General features: G+C 53.8%; 1 protein-coding gene across 5 annotated transcripts in view; it reads left to right on the top strand.

Annotated features, from left to right (window-relative positions):
- SHANK1 (SH3 and multiple ankyrin repeat domains 1) overlaps positions 1 to 16,797 on the top strand; it is a 59,846-nt gene that overhangs the window by 29,813 nt on the left and 13,236 nt on the right. For 4 of the 5 annotated variants that reach the window (XM_039466368.2, XM_039466363.2, XM_039466367.2 and 1 more), the window contains 7 exons: positions 532 to 614; positions 843 to 967; positions 2,372 to 2,507; positions 2,755 to 2,835; positions 3,324 to 3,347; positions 3,565 to 3,633; positions 4,020 to 4,138. In XM_039466368.2, coding sequence (XP_039322302.1) covers positions 532 to 614; positions 843 to 967; positions 2,372 to 2,507; positions 2,755 to 2,835; positions 3,324 to 3,347; positions 3,565 to 3,633; positions 4,020 to 4,138 — 637 coding nt within the window. The remainder of the gene's footprint in view (positions 1 to 531; positions 615 to 842; positions 968 to 2,371; positions 2,508 to 2,754; positions 2,836 to 3,323; positions 3,348 to 3,564; positions 3,634 to 4,019; positions 4,139 to 16,797) is intronic. The other variant, XM_039466366.2, reaches the window with a different exon arrangement.

Here is a 16,797-nt window from a genome sequence, read left to right on the forward strand (position 1 = left end):
AAGGATATCGAGCAGATCGTACTGAGCACCTACTATGTGCCAGGCATTGTGCAAAATACTATATGTGTATTACCCCCACTGGACTCCCACTACAGTCCCATCAGGTAGGGACTGTGATCACACCCCATTATAGATGAGGGAACTGAGGCACAAAAGGTTAAAGTTGTGGGCTCAAGGTCACAGGCAGGAAGTGACTAGCAGGGACCCAAGCCCAGCTGTCTGGTAATCTGGAGGCTCTTCTCCCATCCTCCCCACCGTGCCTGGCGCTGAATGGATGGGTGGATGGAGGCATGGATGGATGAATGAGGAGAGAGGGAGTGGGAGAGAGAGCATGCCGGCTCTGAGGGGGAAGCCTGTCAGGGCTGCTGCTAGCATACACACAGAGTGGGTGACAGAGATCCCAGGAAGGCAGTTAATGCCCCTGGAGCAGGAGCTCTGGTCTCTGGGTTGCTGGGTGGGGGACAGGCTCCGTGTCTCATGATTTCTTCTCCACTCCCCCCGCCCCCCCCATTTCTCCTGCCTCCCTGCCAGCGATTACATCATTAAGGAGAAGACAGTCTTGCTGCAGAAGAAGGACAGTGAGGGGTTTGGGTTCGTGCTCCGGGGGGCCAAGGGTGAGTGCCAGCCGGGAAGGGGACGGGAGAAGGGTTCTGTGACCCCAGAATCAGGGCTGGGTTGGGGGGCTGGAAAGGGAAAGGAACCCCAGCCTGCCCACCACCCCACCCCGGGGTGATGGTCCCTCAGCTGCGGTGAGACCTCCGTGACTTGGGTCTGAGCCCCATCCCCTGCTCGGCCTCTCCACCCCCTCCCCTCCGACCCCGCCGGCTCCTCCCTGTCTGCAGCGCAGACCCCCATCGAGGAGTTCACCCCTACCCCGGCCTTCCCGGCGCTGCAGTACCTGGAGTCGGTGGACGAGGGTGGCGTGGCATGGCGAGCTGGACTGCGAATGGGAGACTTCCTCATCGAGGTGAGTCCAGACCCCTTCTCTTCCCAGGGAACCTGGTGACAAGTTCCCAGACCCCCTCATGATCCACACCAGGATCTGAGTGCCCAGTTTTATCCTCCTTTGGCACCAGACTTCCTAGCCCCCTGCTCACCCTCCAGCCAGCCTCCATTTTCTCCAGCGATTCCATCCAGAGGCCTCTGAGGCATCTCAAAAGTGACACAGAGCTGTCCCCAACACACACAATACCAGGGGACAGCCAGGCACAGTGGCTCACGCCTGCAATCCCAGTGCATTGGGAGGCTGAAGCAAGTGGACTGCTTAAGCCCAGAAATTTGAGATCAGCCTGGGCAACATAGCAAGACCCTGTCTCTTAAAAAAAAAAAAAAAAATTGAGCCGAGTGTAGTGCTGCGTGCCTGAGGTCCCAGCTACTCAGGAGGCTGAGGTGGGAGGATTGCTTGAGCCCAGGAAGTTCAGGCTGCAGTGAGCCATGATTGTGCCACTGCACAGCAACCTGGGTGACAGAGAGAGACTCGGTCTTTTAAAAATGACAGTCGCCAGGCGCAGTGGCTCCCACTGGTAATCCTAGCACTTTGGGAGGCCGAGGTGGGCAGATCACCTGAGGCTGGGAGTTTGAGACCAGCCTGACCAACATGGAGAAACCCCTTCTCTACTAAAAATACAAAATTAGCCAGGTGTGGTGGTGCGTGCCTGCAATCCCAGCTACTCAGGAGGCTGAGGCAGGAGACTCGCTTGAACCCTGGAGGTGGAGGTTGTGGTGAGCCAAGTTCACGCCATTGCACTCCAGCCTGGGCAACAAGAGTGAAACTCTGTCTCAAAAATCAATAAATAAGGGGCCGGTCGCGGTGGCTCACGCCTGTAATCCCAGCACTTTGGGAGGTCGAGGCGGGTGGATCACGAGGTCAAGAGATCGAGACCATCCTGGTCAACATGGTGAAACCCCATCTCTCCTGAAAATACAAAAATTAGCTGGGCATGGTGGCGCGTGCCTGTAATCCCAGCTACTCAGGAGGCTGAGCCAGGAGAATTGCCTGAACCCAGGAGGCGGAGGTTGCGGTGAGCCGAGATCGCGCCATTGCACTCCAGCCTGGGTAACAAGAGCGAAACTCCGTCTCAAAAAAATAAAAATATAAATAAATAAATAAAAAGTAAATAAATACTGGGGACAAGGAGGGAGGGGGAGGTGAATAGGGTAAACTGAGCCTCTTCCCCAACCCTGGGGCCAAGGAGGGTGGGAAAGAGGGCTTGCCCAGGGAGGCAGTGGTATGAAGGGTCAGAGGCAGAGGAACGTGGCCCAGAGGACCATGGACAGGGCAGTGCAGGAGGCATCCTCGTTGGGGTGTCTGAAGCTGCAAGTACCCCTCCCCTCATCCACTTGATGTGATCTGGGAATGTCTGTGCCGCAGGTGAACGGGCAGAACGTGGTGAAAGTCGGCCACCGACAGGTGGTGAACATGATCCGCCAGGGGGGCAACACGCTGATGGTGAAGGTGGTGATGGTCACCAGGCACCCGGACATGGATGAGGCAGTGCACAAGAAAGGTACTCCTGCGACCATTCTCACAGACACCCCACTGCCACCAGGCTCAGGCCCGTGGGAGCCCCAGGGCTGGTCGCTGCTGCCCAAGGCCTTCCCTTCCCCAGCCCTGCTTCTCCATGACTCTTGTGGGGAGAAACTGAGGCAGGGAGGGCTCCCCCTGGCAGTGGCTATCCTCTGAGCCCTGTAGTGGGTAGAGGGTTGGGGGCATCTCCCCCATTATCCTGATGCCTTCCCGCATCACCTTTTCAGCACCCCAGCAGGCCAAGCGGCTGCCGCCCCCAACCATCTCCCTGCGTTCCAAATCTATGACCTCAGAGTTGGAGGAGATGGGTGAGCCTGCGGGGCTGCTGCGGCTAGGGGGCCGGGGAGGGGAGAGGGGAATAGGGGCTGGACCACCCCTTGAGTTCGTTAGTGTTGTTAGTCACCGGGGTCCTTGTCCTTATCCTGTCCCTAGTCCATGGGTCGGACTCCGGCCTGTGTGTGTGTCGCTGGGAAGGGGTGTCTGAGAGACGACTCTCCTCTGTGCTCTTGTATCTGTTTCTCTGTTGGGGTCTCTCTCAGGGTCTGTATGTGGCCCTCTCTACGGGTCTCTCTGTCTCCTTCCTTCTGTCCCACCTCACCCCCAACCCCCATTCAACATCTCTCCCTCCACCAGCTCCCCCCAACCCCCAATAACAGAGGAAAGCAAGCCCGCGGGTCGGGCAGCTGACCGCCCCCCGCCAGGGGCCCCGAGGGAGGTGGGCTTCCAGAGAGGGGACCCCTCGCCTTCCCCTGACGTCCTAACTCTTGGCTCCTCTACTGCCTCTCCCCCGGGCTAGTCTCCCCCTGGAAGAAGAAGAGTGGTGAGTGGGCACAGGACTGGCGGGAGGGCCCCCCCGTCTCCCGACCCCGCCGGCGGACTCGCCCCTCCCCAACCCGGCCCCTCACTGCCCCTCTCGCGCATGCGCGCCCGCTGGCCACGCCCACTGGCCCGCACCTGCTGGCCACGCCCACTGGCCGAGCCCGCTCCGCCCCGCCCCCGGGGGCTCCCTGGGCTTCATCCGTGTCCTTTGCCCACAGAGTACGAGCAGCAGCCGGCGCCGGTGCCCAGCATGGAGAAAAAGCGGACCGTGTATCAGATGGCTCTCAGTAAGACGACCCAGCCCTGCCCCTCGGGCTGCGGGGCCCCCAGCCCCGACATCTGCGCATCCCAGTCGTCCCACCACGAACCCCACGGCGCCCCTCACCTTCCTGCCCCAGCGAGGCCACGATCCCACCTCCCCTCCCTCCGCCCGTCCTCCCCCAATGCTGCCCCGTTTCTTGCCCACACCCCTTCCCACCCTGGCTGCTGACCCCCGGGCTGGGAGATCATGTGCCCAAGCGGGACTGCCCGTCCACCTGGAACCAGACAGGGCTGCCCTTTCCTGGTCGATCCAGGTGCTGGATGAACTGCGGACGGCAGCTCTGGTTTCTACGGCCCGGGTCAAGGCAAACTTCATTTTCTTGTCTTGCTACCCCTCTTCATCTCCCCCTAGACAAACTGGACGAAATCCTGGCCGCAGCTCAGCAGACCATCAGTGCAAGCGAGAGCCCTGGGCCCGGTGGCCTCGCCTCCCTGGGCAAACACCGACCCAAAGGCTTTTTTGCCACTGAGGTAGGCGGCCTGGTGTGGGGAGAAACTTGCAGGGGAGCCGCGGTTCACACACCAACCTGGAGCCTCTCTCTTTCCGAAACCCTCCTGAGGCCCCTGTGCTTTAGGCTGGTCCTGGAGAGGCGACACGCCTCCTAGGGTTTCCTCCTTTCTCTCAACTTTAGGGACCTCCTTTCCTCCTTATCCCCTTTTCCCAAAACCCCATCTCTGTCCTTTTCTGTCTCCACTCTCCACCCTGCTGTCATAGCTGCTCTCTTCCCCTGCCTCTTTCGATCCTCTGCATACCATCTCAAAGGTCTCAGGGAACACAGAGTGGTGTCACGGATGTAGTCTCCCCTGGCATAATAATAAATGCCCAACACATGGTACTTATTTTTTTTTTTTTTTTTTTTTGAGACGGAGTTTCGCCCTTGTTACCCAGGCTGGAGTGCAATGGCGCGATCTCGGCTCACCGCAACCTCCGCCTCCTGGGTTCAGGCAATTCTCCTGCCTCAGCCTCCTGAGTAGCTGGGATTACAGGCACGCGCCACCATGCCCAGCTAATTTTTTTTTGCACTTTTAGTAGAGACGGGGTTTCACCATGTTGACCAGGATAGTCTCGATCTTTCGACCTCGTGATCCACCCGCCTCGGCCTCCCAAAGTGCTGGGATTACAGGCTTGAGCCACCGCGCCCGGTTCACATAGTACTTATTAAAATATGAATGGTCATCTCTGTGGCCACTCTGTCTACCTCTCCCCACAATAAGAGGCTGACATGTAGGGGGTGTTGATAATTTGGGGGACACTGCATTTTATTTTTAAATTTTCATTTATTTATTTATTTTGAGACAGAGTCTCACTCTGTTGCCCAAGCTGGACTACAGTGGGGCGATCTCAGCTCACTGCAACCTCTGCCTCCCGGGTTCAAGTGATTCTCCTGCCTCAGCCTCCTGAGTAGCTGGGATTACAGGTGTGCACCACTATATCTGTCTAATTTTTGTATCTTTAGTAGAGACGGGGTTTTGCCATGATGGCCAGGCTGGTCTCCAACTCCTGGTCTCAAGTGATCCACCTGCCTCGGCCCCCCAGAGTGCTGGGATTACAGGTGTGAGCCACCGTGCCCAGCCAGACACCGAATTTTATAAATTATCTCATTTATTCCTTAGACTCATCCTGGGAGGTACACCAGGTTGTTAGCCCATTTACAGAGGGGAAAACTGAGGCTCAAGGAAGGAGGAGGGATTTTAACCCAGGAAGGCAGCCTTCTGAATCCATGGTCCTGCCACAGCTCTGGCTATCCTGTTGGGGTCCTGCTGGCACCTTCCTGGTTGTCGCCCCTACTGCACTAGGCTGTGTGCCTTCCCTTCAACACATTCCTCACCAGGCCCGCCAGTGCCACCCCTGACCCTCTGGCTGTCTCCTCCGGAAGCCACACTCTGCCTTACCCCTCCCTTCCCGCTTCTTTCTTCTCTGCGCAGGCCCCATCCTCCAGCCACATCCACCACCTAGTGGTCAGGGGTCCATTGACTCTAAAACTGGGTCCTTTGGCTTTTAGGGGGGCCATGGATCTCTTTGGCAGGCTGCCACGGTCCTTCTCAGAATAACGCTTATAAATGCATAACATGAAAGGATAACACAAGAGGCCAGTTACGCTAAAATATAGTTCTCAAAATATTTTTCTAAAGCAAAATTTGTGATATCACAATATCATCTTTTTTTGTCAACATGGTAGACACTGGCGCTGGATCTTAACAACTCTAATTTCAAAATCACGAGGAGCATAAACACTATTTTGGGAAATCTGCACCACTGTGATGGGCTATGGAAATATCTGTGATTCCTGCTGGGGATGCAGGCATGGGTCTTGATGAAACGAGCATGGTTTGCAACTTACATATTTAATTGAGGAAAGGTTGAGTTTTTGTTGGAGGATAATGAAAATGAAGACATGGGTTTTTTTTTTTTTCCTCTACAAGTGCCCGGGCCCACTGAAGTCTTTCCACAGTGCGGATGTTAGAGACTGCACTGTGTTCTGGAGGGTCTCATGCTTTTATAAAAATCAAGAGCATGGGACAAATTTTGTACCAGGACTCCTGGAATTTCTTTCTGACTTAGAGGCAGAAGGTCCTTGGCCACCTCTCAGGGCGTGGCAGAGTGTCCTGTTGGTAACAAGTCTTCATTTGACACCAGTCCTTGGATTCTCAAGGAATTTGCAATCCTTGAGTTTGTTAGGGTCATATTCCCATGCCCACCTCTCCCCGAGTTCCAAGGTACATGGACGTTAGAGCCTGGAGGATGTGGCTTCAAGTCCTGACTTCTTCTAAGTCACTTAATTTCTCTGCAACCCAGTTCCCTGCTCTGCAAGAGAGTGTTAAAGCTGACCTTGCTGGTTCTTAGGAGGATTCAATTGATGAATCCCAGCACAGCAGGCTCTCCACAAATAGAGGTTTCCATCTTCCCGCATTTCCCTAGTCTCAGAGACATTTTTCTAGATGGTTTCTCTGATCTAAGGCAAGTCCTTCCCCCATTCCCCAAAACTCGCACCCTGGAGTTTTTGAAACTTCACATCTGGCTCTGAGTTCCACAGACTCTGAGGCCATCCCTTGGGGACATTGTTTGGAATCTAGTCCAGATATCAGCTCTTATTTCGTAATCCTCTCTACTACCTCTTTCTTTCTCTTTCTTGAGACAGTCCTATTCCAATCTGTTCTTGAATGCCTCTGAAGATAAGGAGCTCACCACCGCCTGTCGCAGTTAGTCTATATGTGGATGGGTTTTTTTGTTTTGTTTTGTTTTGTTTTAAAGACGGAGTTTCGCCGTATTGGTCAGGCTGATCTCAAACTCCTGACCTCAGGTGATCCAACCGCCTCAGCCTCCCAAAGTGCTGGGATTACAAGCATGAGCCACTGTGCCCGGTGTGGATGGGTTTTTAACAAACTTCTTCCTGGCCAGGTGCGGTGGCTCGCACCTGTAATCCCAGCACTTTGGGAAGCTGAGGTGGGCAGATCACCTGAGGTCAGGAGTTTGAGACCAGTCTGACTAACATGAAGAAACCCCATCTCTACTAAAAATACAAAAATTAGCCAGATGTGGAAGGTGCCTGTAATCCCAGCTACTCAGGAGGCTGAGGTAAGAGAATCGCTTGAACCCGGGAGGCGGAGGTTGCAGTGAGCCAAGATTGCTCCATTGCACTCCAGCCTGGGTGACAAGAGCAAAACTCCATCTCAAAACAAAACCAAACCAAACTTATTCCTCACGTGGAGTTCAAATCTACCTCCCCTGGGCTCTTACCTTTTTTGTCACAGTTTTCTCCTGCGATCTTCTATCCTCACTCACCTGGCAGCAAACCCTCATAATTCCTCAGCAAACTTCTTCACAACCACCTACAAAGAAGGAAAGGGCAGTACAGAGACAGAGAGAAAGAGAGAGAGAAAGAGAGAGAGAGAGAGAGAGAGAGAGAGAGAGAGAGAGAGCATGCACATTCCCATTTTGCGGAAGATGAAACAGTCTTAGAGATTTGCATTCACTTGCCTGAGACCTCTCGGCAAGTGTGTATCTAATCAGACAGAACCATTATCTTCGTCGTGGTTTCTAGCACCCGCACTGCTGAAACAGTTGGCCCTCATGATCCCCAGATTCTGTGTTTGCGAATTCGCCTGCTTGCTGAAATTTATTAGAACCCCAGGATCAATACGGGAAGGGTTTTTGTGGTTATTCTCGGCCATGGGCAAAACAGAGAAAAATCTGGAGTAGCCCTGTGTGCGGGCTCCCGACGAGGCAGAATGAGGCTGCCTTCTCATTTCGGCTCCTATACTGTGAACAAGTGTCTTTTCTCGGTCTATTTAGTCCCATGTGCTTTACATCCTTGGGCTTTTTAGTGGTGATATCAGTGTTTCAAAGGTCCCCCAAGCAGGGTGCCGAAGAGCTGTCTCGTGTTCCTAAGTGTGAGAAGGCCGTGATGTGCCTTATGGAGAAAATACATATGTTAGAGAAGCTTCATTCAGGCATGAGTGAGAACGCTGTTGGCCAGGCGTTGGCTGTGAATGAATCAACAGTATATATTAAATAAGGCATCCTTCAACAGAAACACGCACAAAACAAGGTTATGTATTGATTGGCTGAGGGAAATGTGTGGCAACCCCATAGAACGTAACTACTGCAAATAGCCACAGTTGCCTGTATTGGGGGCTGTGTAATTCTTTGTTGTGGAAGGCTGTCCTATGCATTGTAGGGTTTTAGGAGCATTCCTGGCCTGTCCCGTCTGGATGCCAGCAGCAAATATTGCCCAATGTCCCCTGGGGAGCAAGACCACCTCTAATTGGGAACCACTGTCCTATATCAAAGGTGAAAAAGATTTTCAGGCCCGGGTACAGCAGCTCACACCTGTAATTCTAGCACTTGGGAAGGCCAAGGCTGGCAGATCCCTGGAGCTCAGTAGTTCAAGACCAGCATGTGCAACATGGCAAAACCCCGTCTCTACTAAACCCCATCTCTATCAGCTGGGCATGGTGGCTCACACCTGTAATCCCAGCACTTTGGGAGCCAAGGTGGGTGGATCACCTGAGGTCAGGAGTTTGAGACCAGCCTGGCCAGCATGGTGAAGCCCTGTCCTATTAAAAATACAAAAATTATCTGGGCACAGTGGTGCATGCCTGTAATCCCAGCTACTTGGGAGGCTGAAGGAGGAGAATCACTTGAACCCGGGAGGCAGAGGTTGTGTTGAGCTGAGGTCGCCCCATTGCACTCTAGCCTTGGCGACAGAGCAAAACAAAACTCCGTCTCAAAAAGAAAAAAAAAAAAAAAAAAGGAAGTCCACCATGACTCACCAGTGATCCCTGTGTATGCCCAGAGACCCTGAAACACCAGAGACGCCAAACTACCATATCAGGCTGAGTATAAATCTCTGATAAACTAATTAGAGCAAGTCCTGTTTCCATTAATTCAATAAATGCGCAGAGCCCCCCTGAAGTGCCAGGCAGCCACAGTTCGAGGTCTGCCCTGTGTGAACCCAGTTACAGGACAGCCAGGATCCTAGCCCTCAGGGAATTCACTCTCTGAGCTCCAGAGGTCTCCCAAGAGGAGCCCAGACACCAGCCAGTAATAAAACCAGCTGCCCACCTGCCCCCACCTCCTAGAAATGAAACTCACAGGCACTCCCCTGAGTTCTGTGGGACCTCCTTTCCCTCTGTGACCAGGGGACCCATAGTCATTTGCCCTGTACATCCCCCTCGCCTCTTCTTCCTTTGCCTCTTGGATCTGCCCCTGGGCCTTCCCCAGGCCCCCCTCTCATGTTGGAGGCTCTCTCTGCCGCCATCTCTGCTCCTTCCCACCTGCTGTCTTTCTCCCACTCTCTGAGTCAATGCAGATGCCCCTTCATGAGGTTTCTGCATCTTGGTGGCCTCTCTTGGCATCAGGTCTGGTTCTTGTATCTCCATTTCCCATTCATATCGGCTCCTCTCCCTTTTTACTCTGCCTCTTCCCTCTGGTCTAGTTGCAGTGTGGGGGTGCAGTATCCCCGCCCCCCCCCCAAGGCATCTTAGGTTGGGTCTGCACAAAAGGGAGCAAGAGCAAAGCGTTGTATAAGATGCCACTGTTGGCCAGGTGTGGTGGCTCATGCCTGCAACCCCAGCACTTTGGGAGGCTGAAGCAGGAGAATCACTTGAACCTTGAACCCGGGAGGCAGAGATTGTGGTGAGCCGAGATCACCCCTTGGCGCTCCAGCCTGGGTGACAGAGTGAAAAAAAAAAAAAAAAAGATGCCGCTGTGTAAGGACTTGGAAGCTGGGAAATTTCAACCTCTCTAAAGATGCGCTTTCGCATACAACCTAGGGCAGGTGGGGAGGAAGACCCTCAGGTGCCAACAGCGGGGGCGCAGAGCCCGGCATAGCCACCGTAGGTCAGGGCATCTCTTGGGCTGTCTCCTCCTAGGGCTCTGCTGTCCATCCAGGGCTTTGGCTTTCTTGGCTACTGTCTTTGTCACCTGCCACTGGCGCCAGAGAACTCCCTTTCCCCCCCAGTGTCTCAGTCTGAGAAGTCATCGCCCTCTCTCAGTCGCACTCCCTGCTTCTGGGGTTCCCTCCTGGGGCTGCGCTGGCCCTCTGAGTCTGGGCTGCCCTCCCTCCCGCCTCTCTGCGCCTCCTGCTTCCCATCTCTCTCGTCTCAGTCCACGTCTCTCCCCCTTCTAGGCCCTGTCTCTGTCTGTCCCTCCTCCTCTCTCTCACCTTCCCTGTCTTTCTATTCCCATCCCTCTCTATTTCCCCGCCCCGCCTTCCCCCATCTCTGTGTTCATCTCTGTGTCTCTTGTCTCTCCATCTCTGTCTCCCATCTCTGCCTTTGTCTCTCTGTCTCTGTCTCCTGATCTCTGCCTTTGTCTCTCTATCTCTCCATCTCTGTCTCTCTCTCCCCATCTCTGCCATTGTCTGTCTCTGTCTCTCTGTCTCTCCACCTGTGTCTCTGTGTCTCCTTGTCTCCCTGTCTCTATCTCTGTCCCCCCCTTCCCTGTCTCTTCAGTTGTCTCTCCGCCCATTCTCTCCCCATCCCCTATCAGGGTGGCCTCCCTAGCAGGAGTTCCCAGCCCCTGGTCAGCCCCAGGACCTGCGCTGCCACTGAGGCACCAGGCTCACGAGGTGACGGAGAGTTGGGCCTGCGGGCGACTCATTGACGGGTGTCTGCCCGGCAGCCGGTGACGTTACTCAAGGCTGCGCACTCTGATTGGCTGTCCCTTCTGCGCGGGAGCGAATGCTCCTGTTGATTGGTGGAGTTCAGGGGCTCCCTCAGCAGTCAGTGCGACGCCCCCATCAGACAGTGTTATGGCCCCTCCGTCAGTCTGACATCTCTCCTGTTACCCTGACCCTTCTTATGTCAAGCTTTCGGACCCTTCCTCTTCCACATGGCAAATCTTCTGTCAGTTGGCAAATCTGACACCTCCTCTAGCACTCTGCACCCTCCTCTGTCGGGGACACCCCTCCCTTCCCACTCTAACCGGTTTCCTGCCACTCTAAGCCCTCTCCCGTCACCCTGATGCCTTGCCTGTAACCCTGACCCCTCCCCATCACACTGACACCCCATCACACTGACCCCTCCCCATCACCCTGACCGCTCCCCATCACCCTGATTCCTTGCCTGTAACCCTGACCCCTCCCCATCACACTGACACCCCCATCACCCTGACCGCTCCCCGTCACCCTGATTCCTTGCCTGTAACCCTGACCCCTCCCCATCACACTGACACCCCCATCACCCTGACACCTCCCCATCACCCTGATTCCTTGCCTGTAACCCTGACCCCTCCCCATCACACTTACACCCCCATCACACTGACCGCTCCCCATCACCCTGATTCTCTGCCCATAACTCTGACCCCTCCCGATCACACTTACACCCCCATCACACTGACACCCCTCATCACCCTGACCGCTCCCCATCACCCTGATTCCTTGCCTGTAACCCTGACCCCTCCCCATCACACTGACACCCCCCATCACCCTGACCCCTCCCCATCACACTGACACCCCCCATCACCCTGACCACTCCCCATCACCCTGATTCCTTGCCTGTAACCCTGACCCCTCCCCATCACACTGACACCCCCATCACACTGACCCCTCCCCATTACCCTGATTCCCTGCCCATAACTCTGACCCCTCCCGATCACACTTACACCCCCATCACCCTGACGCCTCCCCATCACCCTGATTCCTTGCCTGTAACCCTGACCCCTCCCCATCACACTGACACCCCCCATCACCCTGACCGCTCCCCATCACCCTGATTCCTTGCCTGTAACCCCCATCACACTGACACCCCCCATCACCCTGAACCCTCCCATCACCCTGATTCCTTGCCTGTAACCCTGACCCTTCCCCATCACACTGACACCTCCCATCACTGTGACCCCTTGCCTGTAATCCTGACCCATCCCCATCACTCAGACCCCTCCCCATCCACCCTGATCTGACCTGAAAAATGCTTTTTATCTCTCTTTTGTTAAAGAAGTTGGGGCTGGGCATGGTGGCTCACGCCTGTAATCGGAGCACTTTGGGAGCCCAAGGCAACGGATTACTTGAGGTCAGGAGTTCGAGACCAGCCTGGCCAACATGGTGAAACCCCGTCTCTACTAAAAATACACACACAATAAAATAGCCAGGCATGGTGGTGGGCACCTGTAATCCCAGCTGCTTGGGAGGCTGAGGCAGGAAAATCGCTTGAACCTGGGAGGTGGAGATTGCATTGAGCTGAGATCACACCATTATACTTCAGCCTGGGTGGCAGAGTGAGACTCCACGTCAAAATATATATATGGGGTAGGGGGTTGCAGCCAGGTTGGCAGCCTCCATAGTCTTAAAGACCCAGACTCCTTCTCAATTTCTGCTCCACCATCCTAGCCATGTTTCCAACTACAGACTGGCCTCATAGTCCAAAGTGGCTGCTGGAGCACTAGCTATTGCACCAGCATTCCAGGTAGCAGGAACAAAGAAGGAAGGAAAGGCAGAAGGGCAAAAGAGGGCACCTTGCTGCCTCTTGAGTTACCTCCAAGACCCCAAATGTAACACGCAGCACTCTGACTTGTGCATCTGGGTTGGTCTTCCTTAGTCATATGGCCACACCTAGCTGCAAAGGAGGCTGGGAAGTGGAGTCTCTCAAAAGGTGCCAAATATGATGAGCATTTTCTTACCAAGGAAATACAGTAGAATGAGTATTGCGGTGGGCTGCGTGCCCGGGAAGACAGACCGTAAACAAGCAAGCAAATAATTATGATGACTCCAAACTGGCCTACGTCCAGGGAGCTATGACGGAGTAACAAGAAGCCGCCTCTCCAGAGAGGCGACATTGGAGCCCAAATCTGAAGGAAACTCGAAACTTGCAGATCCGACCCACTCCCACCCTTCTGTCACCTGTCTGACCTCATCTCCCACCCCTCAGCTCCCCGTCTTTGTCCTGCTCCTCCTGAGCCGGCCAGGCTCACCCGCCCTTCAGGGCCTTCGCACCTACTGTTCCAGCTGCCTGGAACACTCTTCCTCTACACATGGTTATGCTGCCTCCTTCACCCCCTCCAGGAGTTTGCTCAAATGATACCTTCTCAGTCAGGCCTTCCTTGACCACCTCATTTTATTTATTTTGAGACAAGGTCTTGCTCTGTTACCCAGGCAGGAGTGCAGTGGCATGATCACACATCACTGCAGTCTCAAACTCATGGGCTCAAGGGATCCTCCCACCTCAGCCTCCTGAGAGCTTGGAAGACAGGCACATGCACCATGCACCACTAATTTTTTTTAAAATTTTGTTTTGGTAGAGACAGGGTCTTGCTACGTTGCCCAGGTTGGTCTCAAACTTTTGGCCTCAAGAGAGCCTCCCGCCTCCCAGAGTGCTGAGATTGCAGACATGAGCCACTGTGCCTGGCCAGCCTTTATTTTGTTTTGTTTTGTTTTCTTTTATTTGACAGAGTCTTGGTCTTTTGCCCAGGCTGGAGTGCAGTGGCGCAATCTCAGCTAACTGCAAATTCCGCCTTCCAGATTCAAGTGATTCTCCTGCCTCAGCCTCCCAAGTACCTGGGACTACAGGCATGTGCCACTACACCCAGCTAATTTTTTGGTATTTTTAGTAGAGATGGGGTTTCACCATGTTGGTCAGGCTGGTTTTAAACTCGTGACCTCTAATGATCCACCACCATGACCTCCCAAAGTGCTGGGATTACAGGCGAGAGCCACCATGCCTGGCACCAGCCCTTATTTTAAATTACATTCTCCCTCTCTCTTGCCCCTTATCTCCATCTGACCCACGTTATAGTTTACGAATTTATTTTGTTTATGGCCTGCTTGGCCTTCCTGTGGTCCAGGCCATTTGTGTAATTTGTTGTATCTGCAGTATCTGTTACCGTCCCTGGCATAAAGGAAGTCCTCGCTAAATATTTCTGGAATGAATGAATCAATGAGACAAACAGAGGAATAGGCCCTGTCAGGGAGGGAAGTGCAGGGAGAGGCGTGTAAGACGGAGCCCCGGAAAGTCTGGACTAGAACCAATAGAAATCACTGTGATGACGAAATGTTCCACATTTATGCTGTCCAGTTTGGTAGCCATCAGCCACAGGTAACTGTTGAGTACTTCAAATGTGGCCAATGCAATGGAGAAATTGAATTTTACAAATTAATTTTAATTAATTGAAATTTACACTTGTCTCTTTGGTTTGTCTGCAGAGTCTCACTCTGTCATCCAGGCTGGAGTGCAGTGGTACACTCGTAGCTCAGTGCAGCTATGAATTCCTGCACTCAGGTGATGCTCCCCCCTCAGTCTCCCAAGTAACTAAGATGACAGGTGTGTGCCACTACGCCTGGCTAAGTTTTTTTTTGTTTTTGTTTTTTGTTTTTGAGACTGAGTCTTGCCATATAACCCAGGCTGGAGTGCAGTGGCATAATCTCGGCTCACTGCAACCTCCACCACCCTGTTTCAAGTGATTCTCCTGCCTCAGCCTCCTGTATAGCTGGGATTACAGGTACGTGCCACCAAGCCCAGCTAATTTGTAGTACTTTTAGTAGAGACGAAGTTTCACCATGTTGGCCAGGCTGGTCTCAAACTCCCGACCTCAGGTGATCCCCCTGCCTTGGCCTCCCAAAGTACTGGGATTACAGGTGTGAGCCGCTGCACCCAGCAACTTTTTTAATTTTTTTTTTTTTTTTTTTTTTTGTAGAGACAAAGTCTCCCTATGCTGCCCAGGCTGGTGTCAAACTCTTGGGCTCAAGGGATCCTCCCAAATGTTGAGATTTCAGTCATGAGCCGCCATGTTGGCCTGAAATTTACAGTTGAATGGCTAGTGGCAACTCTATGGGGCAGGGCAGGCCTAAAGGAAGCGGGTAGCCAGGCCCGGGCGGAGGGCTACAATGACAGAGCTTCCCCAAGCAGAGCCCAGAGCCCAGTGCAAGGATGTTCCACGCAGAGTCTGGGAGGTGAGAATTCAGGGAACGGGGAATGCTTGTGAATGGCTGGAAGAAAGGAGCAGGAGGGGGCGTGGTGGGAAGTGCAGGCAGTGAGGGTTCATCCCAAAGGTGAGGACTTCATTCCAGGAGGGTTTCCTTTCTCTGCACTTCTGGTCCCAAAGATGGAGAAGAAAGAGACATGGGGTGACCTGGCAGAAGCTGGGGAGTAGGGCCCCAAAGTGCTGGACCTGGGCTGATGCTACGTTACTCATCTGACGCCTCCAGAACAGCAGGCCACGTGTGGGGACTGGGGACTCAGTAAGAAAGTGACCAAGTCACTACCCTACCCTCAGGCAGGTTTCACAATGACCTTCCTGAACCTTAGGGGCTTTGGCCCTTCCGCATTTAAAAAAAAAAGGTGGGGGGCCGGCACGGTGGGTCTTGCCTTGTAATCTGACACTTTTTGGGAGGCCAAAGTGGGAGGATCGCTTGAGCCCAGGAATTTGAGATGAGCCTGTGCATTTCAAATGCCCAGTTTTGTTTGTTCGTTTGTTTTGAGGTTTTGCAGAGGCAAGACCTCCCCTCTGCAAAAAAAAATTCAACACAGTGGCTGACACCTGTCATCGCAGCCCTGCGGGAGGCCAAGGCAGGCAGATCACGAGGTCAGGAGATCAAGACCATCCTGGCTAACATGGCGAAACCCCATCTCTACTAAAAATACAAAGAAAAAAAATTAGCCAGGCTTGCCTCTAGTCCCAGGTACCTGAGAGACTGAGGCAGCAGAATCGCTTGGACCTGGGAGGCGGAGGCTGCAGTGAGCCAAGATCATGCCACTGCTTTCCAGCCTGGGTGGCAAAATCAAAAATTAGCTAGATGTGATGGTGCCTGCCTATAGTCCCAGCTGCTCAGGAGGCTGAGGCTGGGATCACCTGAGCTTGGGTGAGCCTTGTTAACGCCACTGCACTCCAGCTCTGGCCACCCCCCCCCCCCCCAAAAAAAAAAAGTTTAAATATTATTTTTGTTGCTGCAAAGATGGATGTTATCCAAGTAGATTTTTTTTTCACTTCCACTTTGAAAAGAAATTAAAACACTTTCCCAAAAGGCATCATGGTCCCTAGACACTGTAGGCGCGATGCCTGCGATGCAACAGGCTTGCCTTCAGCGAGTTTCTAGGCTATTGGAGGACATGAGCAGCAAGCAGACAACACGGGTTCTGGGGAAGAGAGACGCTGTGAAGGCAACGCAGGGAAATGCGGCCCGGGAAGGGGCAGGGAAGGTCCGCGGAGAGCTCAGCGCTGGAGAGGAACTGTGACGGGAAGGGAAAAGCGCCTGTAGAGAGGACCCAGCGGACCTGTGTCTTTTTTTTTTTGAGACGGAGTTTCACCCCTGTTACCCAGGCTGGAGTGCAATGGCGCGATCTCGGCTCACCGCAACCTCCGCCTCCTGGGCTCAGGCAATTCTCCTGCCTCAGCCTCCTGAGTAGCTGGGATTACAGGCACGCGCCACCATGCCCAGCTAGTTTTTTGTATTTTTAGTAGAGACGGGGTTTCACCATGTTGACCAGGATGGGCTCGATCTCTCGACCTCGTGATCCACCCGCCTCGGCCTCCCAAAGTGCTGGGATTACAGGCTTGAGCCACTGCGCCCGGCTCCTGTGTTCCTAAGCCACGGTAGACGCGGGGCTGACAGAGGAGGAGAAAGAGGTGGAAGTGGAGGGGGACGCAGGGAGCAGGTGGGAAATGGGGGCAGGGGCTGGGGTGTCTTTATGTGTGA

The sequence above is a fragment of the Saimiri boliviensis genome, chromosome 14 (genome assembly GCF_048565385.1).
Source record: "Saimiri boliviensis isolate mSaiBol1 chromosome 14, mSaiBol1.pri, whole genome shotgun sequence".
In the NCBI taxonomy this organism is placed as follows: domain Eukaryota; kingdom Metazoa; phylum Chordata; class Mammalia; order Primates; family Cebidae; genus Saimiri; species Saimiri boliviensis.